A 17,681-nucleotide genomic window follows, 5' to 3' on the forward strand; every position below is an offset into this window, starting at 1 on the left:
ACACTGAATCGGTTCTTCTTCTAAATTACTGTAAAAACTACAATTGTATATTAACATGAAACCAATCAGAAAGATGGTATTTTATGAAAAGTTGTATGTTATGAATTTTTGTGACATAAAATTATATTCCTATCTCTAGATTTAATAATCTTAGGATACTGAGTTGCAAACCGATTTACTTAAGTGGTCAATTCACAGCTTTTTTTTTTCCCCCTTTAATATACTTGGAAATTAAGCCAGGGCTAGAAAGCATTAAGAATACCTTTCAGTGTATTATTTTTCACTCTAACAACACTACCACCTACAAAAAAGCTAATAGCTATTTTAAATAAGTGGGGAAATATTTAAAACAAAAAATGCATAATTAGAAGTTCTACAAAGCAGAGAAAAATCTAAATTTAATACCACTATTTTACTATTAAAAAAGATTTAAGTTCTAAAAGTAAAATATAATAAAGTTGGAAACGATTGCCTGTTTCCAGTATGCATGAACAATTAAGTACCTAGTAACTGTTCACTGACAAATTATAATTTATTTTTAAGATATGAGATTCTTGGTCATAGTTTCGAAATGTAGAGTTCTGATGCTCTTAAGGAACATTTAGTTTTATTTGGTTCAAGGGCATACACAGAGCCACCTGAGGACCTGGGCAAGAGATGCTTACCCCTGAGCCCTGGAAGACTCTAGAAGAACCTCTCATTCTTCCTCTGATCACACACACCCCTTTCAACAGATGTCAAAGAACTTGCTCACCCAGAGTAAATAATCTGCCCTTCTGAGTATGAGGACTCAAAAATATGTGTCCAAAAAACCCCAAACTGGCTTCCATAAGCCCTTCTATAAGTCCTCTGCCATCTAGGCTCTCAATCCTGCAAGCAGGAACCTTCCTAGACTGAGTAGTGGCCAAAAAGCCACAGTTAGTAGGGGTACAGAGTGCCAGGATATCTGCAAGCAAGGCCCCTCCTGGTTTGGGACAAAGCCAGGTCTAGGAAGAGAAGGCAGTGGATGGGGCTGCCTAACAGGCTGGCTCTCTCCATATACCACCACCTTCCAGGAAGGAAATGGAGACAAAGTAACTAAACCCACACTTGGTCTTCCAGATCACTAAGCTATTTCTCCAGGCAGGAGGAGAAGACCTATTTTTCTCTTTTTGTAATGTATTACTTTGATTTGTAACTTTTAAATGTTTAAATACAGGGTATGTGGGCCTCTGTGTAATTTTGCCCCAGATCCTGCACATTTCTGCAACTCAAACTTCAAACCAGTCAACTCTCAGGAATCTAGCATTTGGTGAAACCTACAAGAGCAACAGCAGCTATAAGTACTTGATAGATGAATTAAATGTATGGACAAGAGGACTGAAACAAAGTATGTGGAGTGCATATGCATATTTATTACTTCAACTAGAAATGAGACCAAAAGTTAAAAATACTACACTATTAGCTTTAATGTGTTCACTGCTTGTTCTAATTCTTTGTCCAACATCTTTAAGTTTCTACAAAATTTTATATTTATTTACTCTTATTTATATCTATACTTTGTATATTATTTTATTGTTTTATACTTACATATCTTAATTAATTTTTTATATTTAATTATTTTATAGTAAATATTTATATTTAAAAAGGACCTGTCAGCCCTAAGATGATTTAAAGCACCCATCCTTAAGGAGACATCTGCTCCTCAAAAAGCACTGTTACATGGTTATGACCTTAACTACTAAAATAATTTTTTTTAATGAGTACATTAATTCCACTCAAAAGTTAAATAAGCACCAAATTTTAGGAAAAGGTTGTGAGTTCAAAATCATTATTTCTAGGCCAAGCATGATGGCTCACACCTGTAATCTCAGCACTTTGGAAGGCTGAGGCAGGAGGATTGCTTGAGTCTAGGAGTTTAAGACCAGCCTAGGCAATATAGCAAGACCTTGTCTCTACAAAAAACAAAAAAATTAACCAGGCATGGTGGCACACACTTATAGTCCCAGCTACTCAGGAGGCTGAGGTAGAAGGATCACCTAAGCCCAGGAGGTTGAGGCTGCCAAGAGCCATGATCATGCCACTGCACTCTAATCTGGATGACAGAGTGAGACGTTGACTCAAAAAATAGTAGTAATAATAATAGTGATAATAATAATAAAATAACTATACTTAGACAAGTAACATATTGATAATAAACAAGTACAGCATGCAATTTAAGGTTTATTTCCATCTCAATGTGATACTCCCAAATTTTAAAATAGAGTTCATAAAAAACAGAAATCTTCTCTGTTTCAGTAGTTATTTTCTAACAACAAATGATCAACAGGTTTCTTCCATCACTTGTTAATCCTTCAATATCTGACTGCAACATCCAGTTTTATACTTAAGGGATGACATACATACTTAATTGGTATTACTATTACTCAAATGTGCTGCTGATTAATTTTAATTCCAACATTTCTATTATAAGTTAAGCTTGCTTTTTCTCCTGATAAACTGTGAAAGAGTTTTAATTAATGTTCTGGTTTATTCATTCAAACACGTACTGAACATCTAATAGGGCAAAACAATAAAACAAGCTAAATAAAAACAGATTCTACAGTGAAAATATCAACATAGGTATAAAGAAATGGTAAAGTTCTACCAGAAGAACAGAAGAAGATTCTTAGATTAGTCATCTTCTGGATAGAGGGAAAGGGTGGTAGTTCCAAATAGAGGGAAGAGCATATGGAATAGACAGGCAGTTGGGTATGGTACACGATGCAAATATGGTAAGAAATAAAAATAGAAATAGAAGTGAGGGACAGATCATTGAAAACCTTCTAAATCATTCTTGTTTTTTATGGAAAACTTTGGAGGAAGGACTTAACGTTAGTTAAGGCTTTCTGACCTGTACTTCCAAAAATAACAGCACTAAAAGTGTGAAGGATAGACTAAAAAGGCACAGTAGAAGCCAAGAAACAGGAAATCAGACCACTGCAGTAACTCTGGGGAAAAAAATGATTATAAATTGCAATGGAAATAGACAAGAAAATAAGAGGCCAAGAAGGCAAAATGAAGAGAACCTAGTAAGTGAATGAAGTTTCCAAGAGAGGACAAAAGGAGAGTCGAAGATGAAACTTAGACTTCCAGTGACCTATGTGTCTTTGGAAACCTATAAACCTGCAGGTCCTACTAGATGCTTCTGAACTCAAGTCTCTAAAATAATGTAACCTTTTTCTTCAGGTGATTCAGTGTCATCTAATAGTATTCTAAGCATATCAGCTTTACTTCCATTTGTTTGAGAGAGAGCACTTTTGAATCCACGTAAAATGCTGTCACTGGAAATTCTACCCTACACCACAAGAACCAATAGGACAACAGGGGTTTTATTTGTACTGCAGCTGTATATGTAACGATGCCCAATTCTGACTCGGTGCTGTATTGCCTTTCTAAGTGCCCTTTCAAAGACCTACATACCTTGATGTCTGATACCTACAACTGTGAGATCATCCTCCAAAATAATTTTGAAATCTGTGCTGTTTCTCCCTCTCCCTTGTTAAGGATCCCAACTATAAGCATCTACTAACACCAAAGGATTCTTCAGGCCTAATATATCTCCCCCAGACAGAGCTTGGTTGCTTAAAACAATAAGAAAAATGTCTATGATATGAGAGACATTGTGAGAAATCAAAGAAAAAATGACTTCCTTTGATGGGTTATTCTTAGGGTGCATGAGGAGGCTACTTAGTCTTATAGTCAGACAAATATTGGGCAAATTATCAAAGTTTCTAGAAGAAACTACTTTAAAAGATGGAAAATACTGTTTCTAAATCACTTTCTAATTGCAAAAAATGTAGCAATGAGGAAAACTACTCACCATCTCATGTACTAATGTAGTATTTAAGGACAGAGACATCCATTTCAATAAGGACAGACTGGAAAAATCAGAAGGATGAAAAAGGAAAGGAAATAGTGCAGTGAGGTGTCCACTTCTGCAAGACAGTTAATAAATCTATTTATGATTAATGACACTAAAGTAGATGGCATTTGGCTTGAAAACACTTATAAGACTTTACTCCTAGACTCTGCCTGTGGTTTTAAAGAGTTACCCACAAAAGACAATCACACAATAAAAATGGTTACAAGTCCTGGTTCTGGAACCAGATGGCTTGGATCCAAACCCAGCTCTGCCACAAACGGTTACTTATCACCTCTTCTCCCTCTTTCCTTGCCTATGAAATAAGGGTAATCATAGGACTCTATCTTAAAGTTGCTGAAAGGAGTAATGGATTTAATATGAGTAAAATGCCTAGAACAGTACATAGAATATAACAAATATCCTAAGTGTTAGCAATTATTTCTATTACCAGGGCAGTGGTGAGCTCTGAAGTACCTAGCCTTGAAAGACAGACAAAGGTAACTGAAATGAGGGGAACCAGGAGATATTTTATGAACACCTACATTTCTCAGCAGCTATTTAACATATGTGCTCCTCAAGGAATAAAGTCCAGTGAGAGTCCAAACCATCTATATTTTCTTCCTCTAAAAAGGAACCTCAATACACAAATTCTAGAGATCTCTTAAAGTACTAGAGAGTCATATAAATATTCAGCTCTCAAATTCTATAATTTTCTTAACAGTTAAGATTGCCAGATAAAACACAGATGCAAAGTTAAATTTGAATTTCAGATAAACAACAAATAAATGGTTAGTATATGCATGTCCCATGTGATATTTGGGACTTATATATAGTATAAACACAAGTTTAAAAATTCAATTGAGCATTCTGTATTTTTATTTGCTAAATCTGACAATCCCATTAACAACCCAAACTGCAAATAAACTTGCTAAATTGGCAAATGCCCACAAAACAAGAAGCAATAGAATTATTTAAACTAAATTAAGTATCTTAAGAAGCAGTATGGTAAATGGAAAAACCATGGATGTTAGAGTCAAGCAACCCTGCGCTTCAGTTCCCCAGTCTCTGAGAATTTATAATTGACTGATTTTCAACAAATTACTATGCCCTATTTTAGGCTCATTGACCCCATCTGTTAAATGGGGCTTAATCTGCCACTTTTCAGGGTTACAGAAAGGATTACACAAAGTAAAAAGCAAAAGTACACAGACCTGGCACTTGCCTGGTACAGGACAGGCGATGAATGCCACCTCTCAGTTCTTTCTCTTGCTCTTTTAGCTCCAGAAACTAAAAATTCCCATCATGGTAGTCAAAATCAAATAATCCACTTTATCCTGCAGTCGCTAAAATAAAGTACTGCCCAAACTTTGTCTACTTTCCCCCTGCTGACCATCTCATTTTAACCAGTAGGTTCCTTTAGTAATCAGACTTCTAAATTTCAGCTGCCTTTTATCTACATAGACATTAGCTAAAAACTAGAGCTGACCAGAACTGTTTTCAATTCTGACAGTACGTGACAATATTTGTACAAAAATGTTTGAAAATAACATTACACGTGATTTCCTCACGTTTTTATTCTTTTTTATAAACTTTTTTGGAGTAAGAATATATAACTATTACACAATACTAAATGCAGAGATCTATTTTCTTAGTTTTAGAAAAAAAGAAAAGCTAAAAAATCCTAGTCACTCACTGAGTCAATTAAAAAAATTCTGCAAAATAACTGAAAATGCACAAAAGAAAATTATTTCCTGGTATAACTCTTGGGCCTAGGTCTTCTTACTATTTTAGAGTCAAACCACATGGGGGATTATTTTCTAATGTTCATTTCACAAATTGCTTAACTAACAATATGCTGTCCAACCTTCCATTTAGTATACCTTATCTTCTCTCTACACACTGTGATTTCTTTGAAGGAAATTTAACTAAATATTTAAGCAGTTTAACTAGTGGGAAGCGAAGAATTAAGATTGTAGATACAAAGGTGCTGTAATTATGTTTTAATCAGCTTATTAAATACAACATGAACATATATCAATCAACTAACATTTAATTTCATGGTCTATGATTCAAAACTTTTCAAAAGCATAACAGTACAAAGTTATCAGCATTTACTTGACAATTCCTTTCCAATTCTGTTTAAACCATGTAAACCATTTAAATATTTTATGACAATTGTTACATGTCCTTATAGAATGAAAGAAGACATAATTAGAAATTTTATTAAGACATGAACATTTTGAAATTTACCTTTTCTTAAGGAATATTAACAACTCAATCGAAAATGAAAAATATCTGTATATAGAAAAACACAGCAACATAAATTCTTGAAGTTATGGGACTAAATACATAAATCTTTTTAAAATATTTTTTAAATATTTAATTCCCCAATAGACAAAAATCTGATGAGGAAACTACTGAGCTAAAGATTGTTTTAAATTGCTGCTGGAGAAAATGCAAACAAATCTCTATAAATTTCATTTAGAAAGTAAATTGCCTAATTGCACATTCATTTAGAAGTATTATACAAAGATTTCCCATTACAAAGTCACATTTTGACTTGGAAGGTATGAGCATACATTTTTGTCTTTTCCTCTGTTGAAAGAGTAGTTTTTCATGATCTGAATGATTCGTTTTTTCAAAGAAAAATTTAGTTTATCAATATTCTATTTTTGTTAAGAAATAGTGAAAAGGCAGTTTTTCTTTTTGAGAAACTTGTCCATGGCAGATCTTTCTGCCATGAATCTTGTTTTTTCCTTCTCTTCCTCTCGCTAATAAACTCTGTTTTAAAACTTTAAACAATAACAAAAAAAGAAACAGTGAAAAGCACTAAGAAAATTCAGCAGATTCTTCTCTTTAGCATTTTGCTTGATAGCAAAAATTGCTTTCGTTTTCAAAGGTCTGTTTCTGGCCATTATTTTTTCCTCAAGTAAAGAAGAGCTTGAAGATGAGGGTCATTAACATCTTTTACAAAGACAAAAAGATTCTACTATGGTTGCTAGGATACCCGCAGACCAGTTCATTGATTGCAGTCAGGCACAGTTATTAGGGAGTGTCTACTCACAGAACAATATACTAACTACAACAACAACCTTAATGCAAAGTAAAAAAAAAAAATCTAGAAAGCAGGGGCAATCCCTGTCCTCAAAGAGCTTATTATTGTCTGTTATTAATATATAAAATGACAAAGTGTATTTTAAATAAGGTTCTTTGGTTTTTTTGTTAAGGAATAGAAATAAGCCTCCACCAGGAAGGAGGAATGTTAAAGAAAAGCATAGGCCAGTGTATACATCAAATGTCAGATTCATTAGTTCATTAACTTATTTAAATGAACTGTAATGACTGAGTACTATGTGCCAGTTGCAGTTGTAGGCATTCCCAACATGACACTTAATAAAATAGTTCTAGCCCCAAGTTGACATTCTAGTGAGAAAATCAGGTAAAAGTACAGTGAATACTTCCATCTGTGCACACGTGAAAGCGTTGGGAGTGAGTACCGTGTGAGCATGTTGTGGAGGGGTTTGGAGACGGGTCAGAGAAGGTCTTACATATTTAGTAATTACTATACATCAAGTTCTCAGTCAATGTTCTCAGTCAACTCGAATTTACTCTAGTGGGAGAGTCAGATAACTACTGGGAAAGTATTCTGATGCCCCTCGCTACTAATGTGTAACCTTGGTAACACCTTCATCATAAAGAGTGGCATTAACCTTCAAGGGTTACTATAAGCATTAAATGCTTATAAAACAGTTAGCGTCCTGCCTGGTAAACCATAGATTTATTACAATTAAGTGCCCATATTACAAAATAACAAGAAATTAGATTGGGAGCAATTTTAAAAAGGGGATAGGACAATAAAAACCCTTAAAACCAAGAAGAGAGAAGTGGGATTCATATGAGGAAGACTTGCAAGACACACTTCGAAACATAGTTTATAAAACTACAAGGAAGATTTTACAATGGAATCATATCACACACCCAATTAAGTAAGAATAACTAAACTATACACGATTGGCAGAAAGAGAGGCGATAATAATTTAAGTACTACAAGAAGGATCTGCCACCATTTCACTCAATAATTGAGTACTCCAGAGTGTTAGTAAGACTTATAGGGAAGACAGGCGCAGTGGCTCAGCCTGTAATCCCGTGCCTTTGGGAGGCTGAGGTGAGTGGATTGCCTGAGCCCGCGGGTTCGAGACCTGCCTGGGCAGGCAAGACCTCATCTCTACAATAAATCAAAAAATTAGCCAGGCGTGGTAGCACGCGCCTGTAGTTCCAGCTACGTGGAAGGCTGAGGCGGAAGGATCGCCGGAGCCCAGCAGGTCGAGGCTGCGGTGGCCGGGAGTGGCCACTGCACTCCAGTCTGGGTGACAGAGTGAGACTCCAACTCAAAAAAAGAGACTTATAGGGAAAAATATCTGCAGTCCCACAGGCAGTCTTAGATCCCACATGTGAAGTGTGAACACCTCACTGAGTGTGAGGTCAGTAATCAAAGATAGGTGTTTTTCATATGCATTCCCTAAACGCAAATGTACCAATTAATCTGGTACTCAAGTGACTAAAATTTGGATAAGATGCAAGTTCCATCATCTTTTATAGTTACTTTATCACTAACCCCTACTTAAGATGCTACTTCACCTCTGATCTCCGTTTTGTAACAACATAAGTCAATGTGCCCAAGAACACACAGCACACAACAGAGCCAAGACATGTGCCTCATTCTACCTGGCTCCAAATCCCTGAAGTCTTCCCATGCTGCCCAGTCATTCCTGAGTTAGGATTTAATAGATACAGGCTAAGATTAAGGAGGAGAACAATAAAAAATATACAACAAAAACTTAGACTAACAGGTATTTGTAGGAAAAGATGAAGATGATTATTGCCCCCAGAGCTAAGTCCATTGTCTATTACTATTTTATACAACACAAGTACTATCCTTGAATGGCACACAAATTGACAAAACGTAAAACACTAAAATATAATGACACATAAAAGGAATATATTACTGTTAAAAGTCAGAGAAAAATATCCCAAAATTTTGAGAAGTGGGCTCTATCAGATGCTCACTAAAAGACCCTGGATCGAAAGGAGCTTAATAGCTCTAGTTTTTTGAAGTGCAAAGATAGGGAAACCAAGTCAGAAAGTGATGTGTGGCAATTGTTCATCACAAGTGTACAGAATAACATTAATTCTACATATTTTATATCTCTGTATATAGTAAATATTGAAGTATTCTAGAAATCTAAACATCTCAATACCCAAGTTCTATCTCCCAGACTACTACCTCTCATACCCAAAAGCAATAAACACAACAAAAAAACAACAAAAAAACCTGGCTAAATCATGTGTCGTGTCCAGGCCTGAATTATGTTCTATTGTTTTAGAAATAGAAAGAAGGAATATCTGCCAATAAATTAGTGGGAAACAATATAAGCAGAAGATATTCTAGTAGAGCTGGCATTCACTCTATGACTGTGTATTCACACTAACAAATATGCACATCAAATGTCTCATAATTGTAGAAATGTCCCCTTACCTTGAAGGAAAAAAAAAAAACCTGAGGCTTCAATAAATAAAAGCCATCATATGAAATAATAACAACAATAATTATAGCAGCTACTTTGTACCATGCATGATTCCTTTACATTTCACCCTATAAAATGGATACAATATATTATCCAGATTCATCAGGGAAAAAACTTAGTCTCAGAGGGATTCAGTAACTTGCCTGAAGTCGTCAAACACTGAGGGAGGGCTGAGATTTTTTCCCTTGTCTGCCCGACATCAATGAATGCCAAGACTCTTAAGCCACTTTATACTGCTTTTCTATTTTGAAGATTCAAATTTCCCCATAAGCATTCTGCTTTTTTAAAAGTAGAGTTTATGAAGACAAAATAAGTTTCTCATGTAATATTTACAAAAATGAACTAAAATAAACAATCAGTACCTTAAAAGTGTACACTTTTTGCCCCTAAAGCTAAGTCCTTCATTGTGTCTATTACTATTTTTATATAGCACAAGTGCTATCCTTGAATGGCACACAAATTGACAAAAATAGAACACTAGTATATAATGACACACAAAAAGAATATGTTACTGTTAAAAGTCAGAGAATAATGTCTCAAAATTTTGAGAAGTGGACTCTATTGGATTTTTACTAAAAAGTATCTGGATCTAAAGGAGTTTAATAACCTCTGGTTTTCTGAAGTGCAAATTTTACCTGGGTCGTTATGGGAATGAGGCACCACAAAGACTCGAAGGGGTTCAGTGTCCCATTCATTAGTTTCATACTTAATGTCAAATCCTTGCTTCCAAACTCCACCATCTGGATTGTCAAAAGAAATTAGACTGTAAACATCCAACATCTAAAAATATAAAAGAAAAAAATTAAAGTTTAACTATTGTTAACTTAAATTTAATGGTAAACATTTTCTCAAAATTACTCATCGCTATACTCTACATAAAAGTTTTATAAAATAAAACTATTTCTGCAGACATTAATTGAAGAGTTTAAGGCAGAAGCATTTAATCACCACTCAAAGGCTTAAAATGCTACTTGTACTACATAACTACCCTGATAAATAATCCCCTCTCTCATATGCTTCTAATTAGGAAAAAAAAGGTCATTCGACCAATGCCACCTTCCTATATTTGCGAATCAGTTCAATCAAGATTTATAGAAAAAGCACCAATAAAAAAATTTCTGATGAAATTTGATTTTGTCCAACTACTTCTGCATTTTTAATACAGTACTGAAAATGCTTTTTTACTTTATTTGGGTTGCTTGTACTTTATGATCAATCTCTATTTTAAAAATCTCTACCTGAATGAACATGCATCTGTAGCTAATTCTTCCACACATCACTCAAGAGGAGACCCCCAAAAAACCGGAAATATCTTCTTGGAGAGTGGGTGGCTTCTAGCACAGGTTTCCCCTACTAGGTAAGTGTTCTAGGAACCCATCGACATTAGTGTACTAGCTAGCATTGTTGTGAGAGACAATCTGCAGAAGAAATGTCCCAAATTGTGACAAACAGGTGACGGTTCTTCCACCATGATGACATATCTATCCACACCATGCTGAATGTTCAGCAGTTTTTTATAAAAAAACGGGCATGACCCCCATGCCCAACTCTCCCTATTCTCCCAGTCTCACCCCAAGCAACTTTTTGTTTCCTGAGATGAAAGAAGTCCTCAAAAGGAGGGCTTGTTTTGCCAGTGTGGAAGAGGTGGGAAAAAAACGTCAAAACGGATGAGTTCAAAAACTGTTTTGAGCAGTGAAAAAAGCGTCTCAATAGGTATATTGCATCAAACGGAGAGTACTTTGAAGGTGGCTGAAGTTTAAACATTTAAGGACAAATACATAATTTTTTATTTAAAAAAATTCCGTTTTTGAGGGGGTCGCCCCTCATATGTTACATTTACCAATTTTATTCTAAAAATAAAACTACAACAGGGTCAACTAGGCATAATCATCTAAAAAGGAAGGAAATTTCTAATATTGAGATTCAGCTTTTACGTATCCAAATGTTTTCTAGCTGTTCAATGCAGTATTCCTTCTAGCTAATAATCTATTTGGATACAAAGGGAAAAAAATTACCAAAAAATACCTGAAATTTTACTTTTATTCTTCATAGACTCTATTAAACTAAATGTGGCAAAGAAGACAACCAAACTTCTGTAAAATTTAAATTATGCTAAAATTAATTAGGCTGAGAAATTACATCCTAACATGAGTTACAAAAAAATGTTTAAATACCAAACAAATTATACAAAAGTCAATACAAAAAGCATTTTAAGGCAATAACATATCTCTCCCTATGGAATTTATGGCTTTAATAAATAAAATACAATCAGTCCACAAATCCTCATGAACCAGCTAAGCAGGAGGATGTGTTAACAGTCTCTGCTACTCCTTCTGCTTCCTCCTTCGGCCCTGCAGCTCCCCCAGTACCCTCCTGCCTTGCTCTGCCATTCCTCTCTACAGCCCAGATTTAGATCACAAAACAAAAAATTTTAAAGATATTTTTTGCTGTTTCCTTAGCATGGATGACAAGGCCAGGTACTTAGGAATAACTTAATAAAAACATAGATAAAGCCAAGCCTCCCAGAAACAGTTATCCCTATAAACCTGGGACAGTCTTCTGATCCTATCAGAATCTGACCACACACTAGCTGATAAGGTTGCAGGTACAAAACCTGGCCAGCTCCACTGTCCCCAGCTCCCAGCTTGGCCTGTGAACCATGGCCCCAAGATCATATCATATTCCCTGCCCTCAGGGGTTAGTGGAAAAGGCCTACTCTAAAGTAAGGCCAGAAGCCAACTAATTTTGTCCAACTTTAGAATGTTAACCCCTTAGGATCCTCCCACCAAGATCCAGTTTCTGATCTAAGGCACAAGGTTCATCACAGCCCTCCCTCCCCTAATGTGCAGAGTCAATATGAGTGAAACACCCTGAGTTTAAGAAAGGCAGAAGTTCTTTCTGACCCTGGTTTTCAACTCCATTACCCCCTAGAACAGTGCTGGTTCAGGAGAAATATAACACAAGACAAATACATAATTTTTAATTTTCTAGTAAAATGAAGCAGGTGAAATTAATCTTAATGTTAGTTCATTAACCCAATATATCCAAAATACTACCTCAGCATGTAATCAATGTAAAAGTGTATTAAGATATTTTGTATATTAAGTCTGAAACACCTTGTGTGGCACATCTCAAGTCAAATTAGTCATACTTCAAGTGTTTAGCAGCCACACGTGGACACTGGTTCCCCTACTGGAAAAGTACAGTTCTAGAATATTTCCCTTCCCCCTTGCAAAAGAATATTCAGCAAAAAAAAGTCTAACCCTATATTGTATAAAGTCTATAGTGTATAACATACAATAAGAGAAGGGCTTTCTCATATTCTCCAAAAGAAGGTAAGAAAATCTCTTTGGCAAAATGTAAACCTCTAAAGGTATTCAACCATTAAAGAAAAAAAGATCTGAGAAACATATAAAAAGGCCATATTTGCATAGGTACAAAATAGAAAGAAAAATAGAGAGAAACACAGAATTATGGAATTTTATCACTAAAAAGAACATTATCTTCATGTAAGTAAGACAAGGACTTTACAAAAAGAGAAACTGGAATCCAGAGAGTTTAAGGAACTAACCAAGTTAGAATAGACATCAGAACAAATATTTAAAAAAAAGAAAAAGCCTGGTGATTATTAATGAATATATACATTACCTGCACATCTGAATGCTGACTTCCACTTTGTGAAGCAAATAGACAGTCTGCGGGGTCAACTGAGAGGGATAATTGTGACGGCAGAATATGTGAGCCAGCACCTTGGCTGAAATTGCCTTGTGAACTTTTCGGACCATCCTCCACAGACTCACTCAAATTGATGACCGAGTCCCTAATATTTGAGATGATCTCATTATTCTCAGCTAGCAAACGCTCCAAATGGTCTATTTTTTCTTGCAACATTGAGAGCTGGCCCTACAATAAAAAAGAAAAAGGCAGTTATATGAAACACTAATATAGCTATGCTGAGGCATACACATTTTTTTTTTTAAATTATGTGGCTGCCTCTGAGGGCAACCACTCACCCTTTACTTTCTACTTTTATAAGTGGGATCGCAGAAAGCATGAACAGCTGGCAGAGTTGAAACACCAATTTACAGCAGAAAATTTCCACGGCTGCAATCCTTGTTTAATTATATTTTAACATGTGCAACAAAAAGACCAAAAATATTTTGGAATACAATCCCATTCCCCCCATATCCATATTCAATCCCAGAATATCTTTGAGTCCCTGGAATCACAAGCATAACAACAGTAAATTATATCCAAGTAATGAAATTTTAAATTTAACTTTAATTGATTGAAGTTACTCACAAGGATCAAAAAATCTGAAACTGAAAAAGACCATTCCATCTCAATCCATTAACACTGTGGATAACTCCAAAAATGAAATATCAACTATGGAAAAATTAATCAGTTCTTAATTAATCACAAGCATGAACATCCCCTAAGTAACCACAATGTAAATTACTCTGTCTTTTACTATGATGTGTGTCTGTGCTATTTTTTTCATTGATCCTCATATTAAGAGACTTGCCATCTCTATAACATAAACCTTGTTATACAGAATAATACCTCAGATTGTGAGGGCACGGACAATCTTTATTTTGTTTACCTATATAACCTAGGTTCCAAATACATAATAGGTACTCAAATATTTGTCCAACGGCACTCATACTTCTGTAAGTCATCAATAATTCTTTAGTGAATGCTCACTGTGTCAGGCATAAAGCTATATGTTGGGAAGACAGATATGCATGAGATGTGAGTCCCTGTTTTTGACATAAAGGTGACTTTATAACTAGCAACAGCCTATCCCTATGCCCCAAAAAGTTCACATTAGGCTTTTTAAAAAAATAACTATAAATGCATGGTAAACAACTCTGAATCTCATTAACTAGAAATAACAGAAAGGAAGGAAGGAAAAGAGAAAAGAGAGTGGAAATAACTGGCTGTCCAAAAGTAGGAGACTGGTCAAATGATCGATTTATATCATGAAATGATCTTCAGCTACTGAAAATTTAGAAATATAATTTTTTAAAAAATAGAAATGTAAGGAAAGGTATTTCTAGGAGATAAAATAGAGAAAAGACAGATTAAAATTGTATGTATGACATGATACACTTTTTTGGGAAAAATATACGGATGGTCATATGACAAGAAGGTTAAAAACAAGTATGGATATTTATAGTCTTTTATAGCCTGTTATGAATATTTGTTGATTTTATAATGAGGGGGCATAAGAGTTGTAAGGGTTATTGGTCACAGGTTATTGGTCAGTTTAACGAGAAGCGGAGAAGTCAAGAGATTAAAATCTACCAGGAGTACACCAATCATTGAGCAAACTATGCCAGAATTGATGGAAATCTGAAGAAAGAATGCAATAAATTTTGGAATAAGAAAAAAAAATAGCCAAAATTAGCAGCAAATTATCTTGGAGTGGTGGGGGGCACACACAACACCAAGGCTAAATATCCAAAACCCTGATGCTGGATAGGCAAGAAGAACAAGACAGTCATGTACCTCCACAGGTCTGAAAAATGCTCTCTGCTTAGAGCATCTCAAAGGTGTCTGTACTTAGATACATGTGACAGAAACAGCCCCCTACACATCAACACTATAGTCCTTCCAGGCAATTGTCACCTCTAGGATGAGGTGGGGTGGTATGTCACCACATGGCAGAACTCTGAAGACTGTTATTAGCATATACAGAGACAGAAAACTGAGGTTTTATTACACAGATTTAACACAGATCTCACCCTGCAAGACAAGCCCCACTTCACAGCAAGAGACAAAATACACATCAGATTACAAACAAAAAGGGCAAAGCAAAGGAAATTTAGGAGATCACTACAACACTAGTTGAGGACTCACACAGAAATGCTAGTTGAGCCATATAGATTAAACATTAGCAAAGCTGTTGAGCAGTATCATCCTATACACCCTTCTTGGCAAGCACACATCGCTGTTGGTTATGAGTGGCTCTCCATGGAAAAACCAAAGATTGCCTGATATCACCTGAAGCTCAACCCAAAGAAACTAAAAATGTTTGAGAGTCAGGTACAAAGCTGATTAATCTGTATATATGCACCTAAATAGATATAAAAGCTGTCTGAAATAAGGGAATCACTTTTCTTTGCTTATTATCACAACAACAGACTGTGGCTTTTTCAAATCACTTCTGATAGATTCCAATGGTACTTCCAATACTGATAGAAATATACTTCTTCAGTGATGCAATTTCTATCATAGAAGGTAACAGTATATCAAGTTCTTCTTGTTCCAAGCAGAATTAGATGATGTTGATTCATTTACACACCTCCATAAAATAAAACCTTAACTTAGTGTAAAATGTCATCACCTCAGAACTTTTAAAGATGACATGTTTTATCTTATACTTATGGTACTACAAAAGTACAAGCTTAATACGGGTGCCCACATTTCTCCAGATCCTTCTGTACTTTCAGGAAAAGATCATTTTAAAGTCATGTATGCAGCAAAACTGTCTACAGTCAACAAGAACAACTGAGTAAGAATAAACTGCTTCTGGGAATATTTTTACTTGGTCCCAAAATCCATGAATAAGATCTGTACTTTGAGGAATATACCATTTTAAAGCCATGTACACAGCAAAGCTGTACAACAGAGTAAGAGAAAGACTCCTCTCAAGAATATTTTTACTATGGCCTTGGTTCCAAAATCCATGGATAAGAGTATTATTTAAAATAAGCATTACAGGAGACACTGCATGAAAAAGGATCCTATACGCATTAAAGATGACTTTCAATTTCATTGTACCTTTAAAGATACAATTAATGATCTACCTGGAATATTGTACTAATTAATAAGTACATGGAGAAAACTGTGGACTAGGGATATGTCCATGTAATCATCTAAAAAATGTCATTCATTTACATTGTATTATGCAGTGAAATAAAGACTCCCCCCAAACAGCTGAACTTCTTGAAATATACACACCTCATAAGCAAATTCTATACACATGCCAGAGAAGAGTGGTATGACTTTAAAAGGATGCACTTGTAGCCTGCATTAAAGAAACAGAAATCACAGATAATGCTTCAATTATGCTGACGAGTCAAAGAATACTGATAGTAATATTGAAAAAGACAATTTTCTGTAGGGCAAGAAAATCGCTTGTGAGAAAACCACTTTATTCTTTGATTTGCTAATCAGTTCTACAGGGAGGCCATAGTGTTGCACTGTTGAGGAGGGGGGGACAGAGATCACGATATCTGATTTACTCTACTTTTAGTGAAAGAAAAAAAACAGAAAAAAAAATCACGGCTATCAGACTTTTGAGAGAACAAATTTAGAATCTACTACAAGGTAGAAGAGGATCAGCATCCACTCAAGTCCTATGAACAAAATCAATCAATGTGTATTTACAGCTAAATCTGTAAACTTATTACATAATTATTTGCCTACAGTAGGACACTAGCTGCTGAGAATTGGACTCACCATGATCACTTAAGCATGGTTGAATGCACATCTACTTCCTTCCTGTTACAATTGGAAAAGGCCTTCCATCTCCCCGCCTCAAAAGGCTGGGGAGATAAGGGCTGGGCTGCTGCCTATGAAGCATTGAGAATAATCAATGCTTTACCAGCTATCTGGTTCCCTTAATCTAATCAAGTTGTCACCCCCAAATCAACCATCTCTGTCAACTGTTCAAAGGCTTTGTTCTTTACTTTTTTGGTTAAGCTCTCTCATTATTGCTCCATCAAACTCCCCTTCCAAAGGCAACCCAGTCTCCATGGTATAACATGTTCTATTAGATCAAACTATATGAAATTGTCATTCTTATAGGTCTTTTATATTTCACTGAGATAGTCAAGTATCCCCGATTTCATATGGTTCATCTTAATATTATATCCTATCTAAATCTTAACAAGTCAAACTCCTGTGCTTCCCTTAACCCCATGTGATGGTTGATTTGGGGTGACGACTTGATTAGATTAAGGGAACCAGATAGCTGGTAAAGCACTGATTATTCTCAATGCTTCAGTAGTCACCGGCCCAGCCCTTATCTACTAGGCTGGGGAAACCCAGGTGATTTGGCATTTGATTAGAATGTTGATCTGCCCCAGGTGTGTCTGTGAGGATATTGCCAGAGGAGACTGGCATGTGACTCAGTGGACCGAGTGGGAAAGACTGCCCTCAATGTGGCCAGGCACCATACAATCAACTGAGGGTCCAAATAGAAC

The 17,681-nt window shown here is 35.6% G+C and overlaps 1 protein-coding gene across 1 annotated transcript in view; it reads right to left on the reverse strand.

Annotated features, from left to right (window-relative positions):
• MAN2A1 (mannosidase alpha class 2A member 1) overlaps positions 1-17,681 on the reverse strand; it is a 175,292-nt gene that overhangs the window by 138,477 nt on the left and 19,134 nt on the right. Inside the window, exons 2-3 of the mRNA XM_008056604.2 lie at positions 13,117-13,371; positions 10,104-10,248 (exon numbers count right to left, since the gene is read on the reverse strand). Coding sequence (XP_008054795.1) covers positions 10,104-10,248; positions 13,117-13,371 — 400 coding nt within the window. The remainder of the gene's footprint in view (positions 1-10,103; positions 10,249-13,116; positions 13,372-17,681) is intronic.

The sequence above is a fragment of the Carlito syrichta genome, unplaced genomic scaffold (assembly GCF_000164805.1).
Source record: "Carlito syrichta isolate Samal-C Ts95f unplaced genomic scaffold, Tarsius_syrichta-2.0.1 Scaffold302410, whole genome shotgun sequence".
Lineage (NCBI taxonomy): Eukaryota > Metazoa > Chordata > Mammalia > Primates > Tarsiidae > Carlito > Carlito syrichta.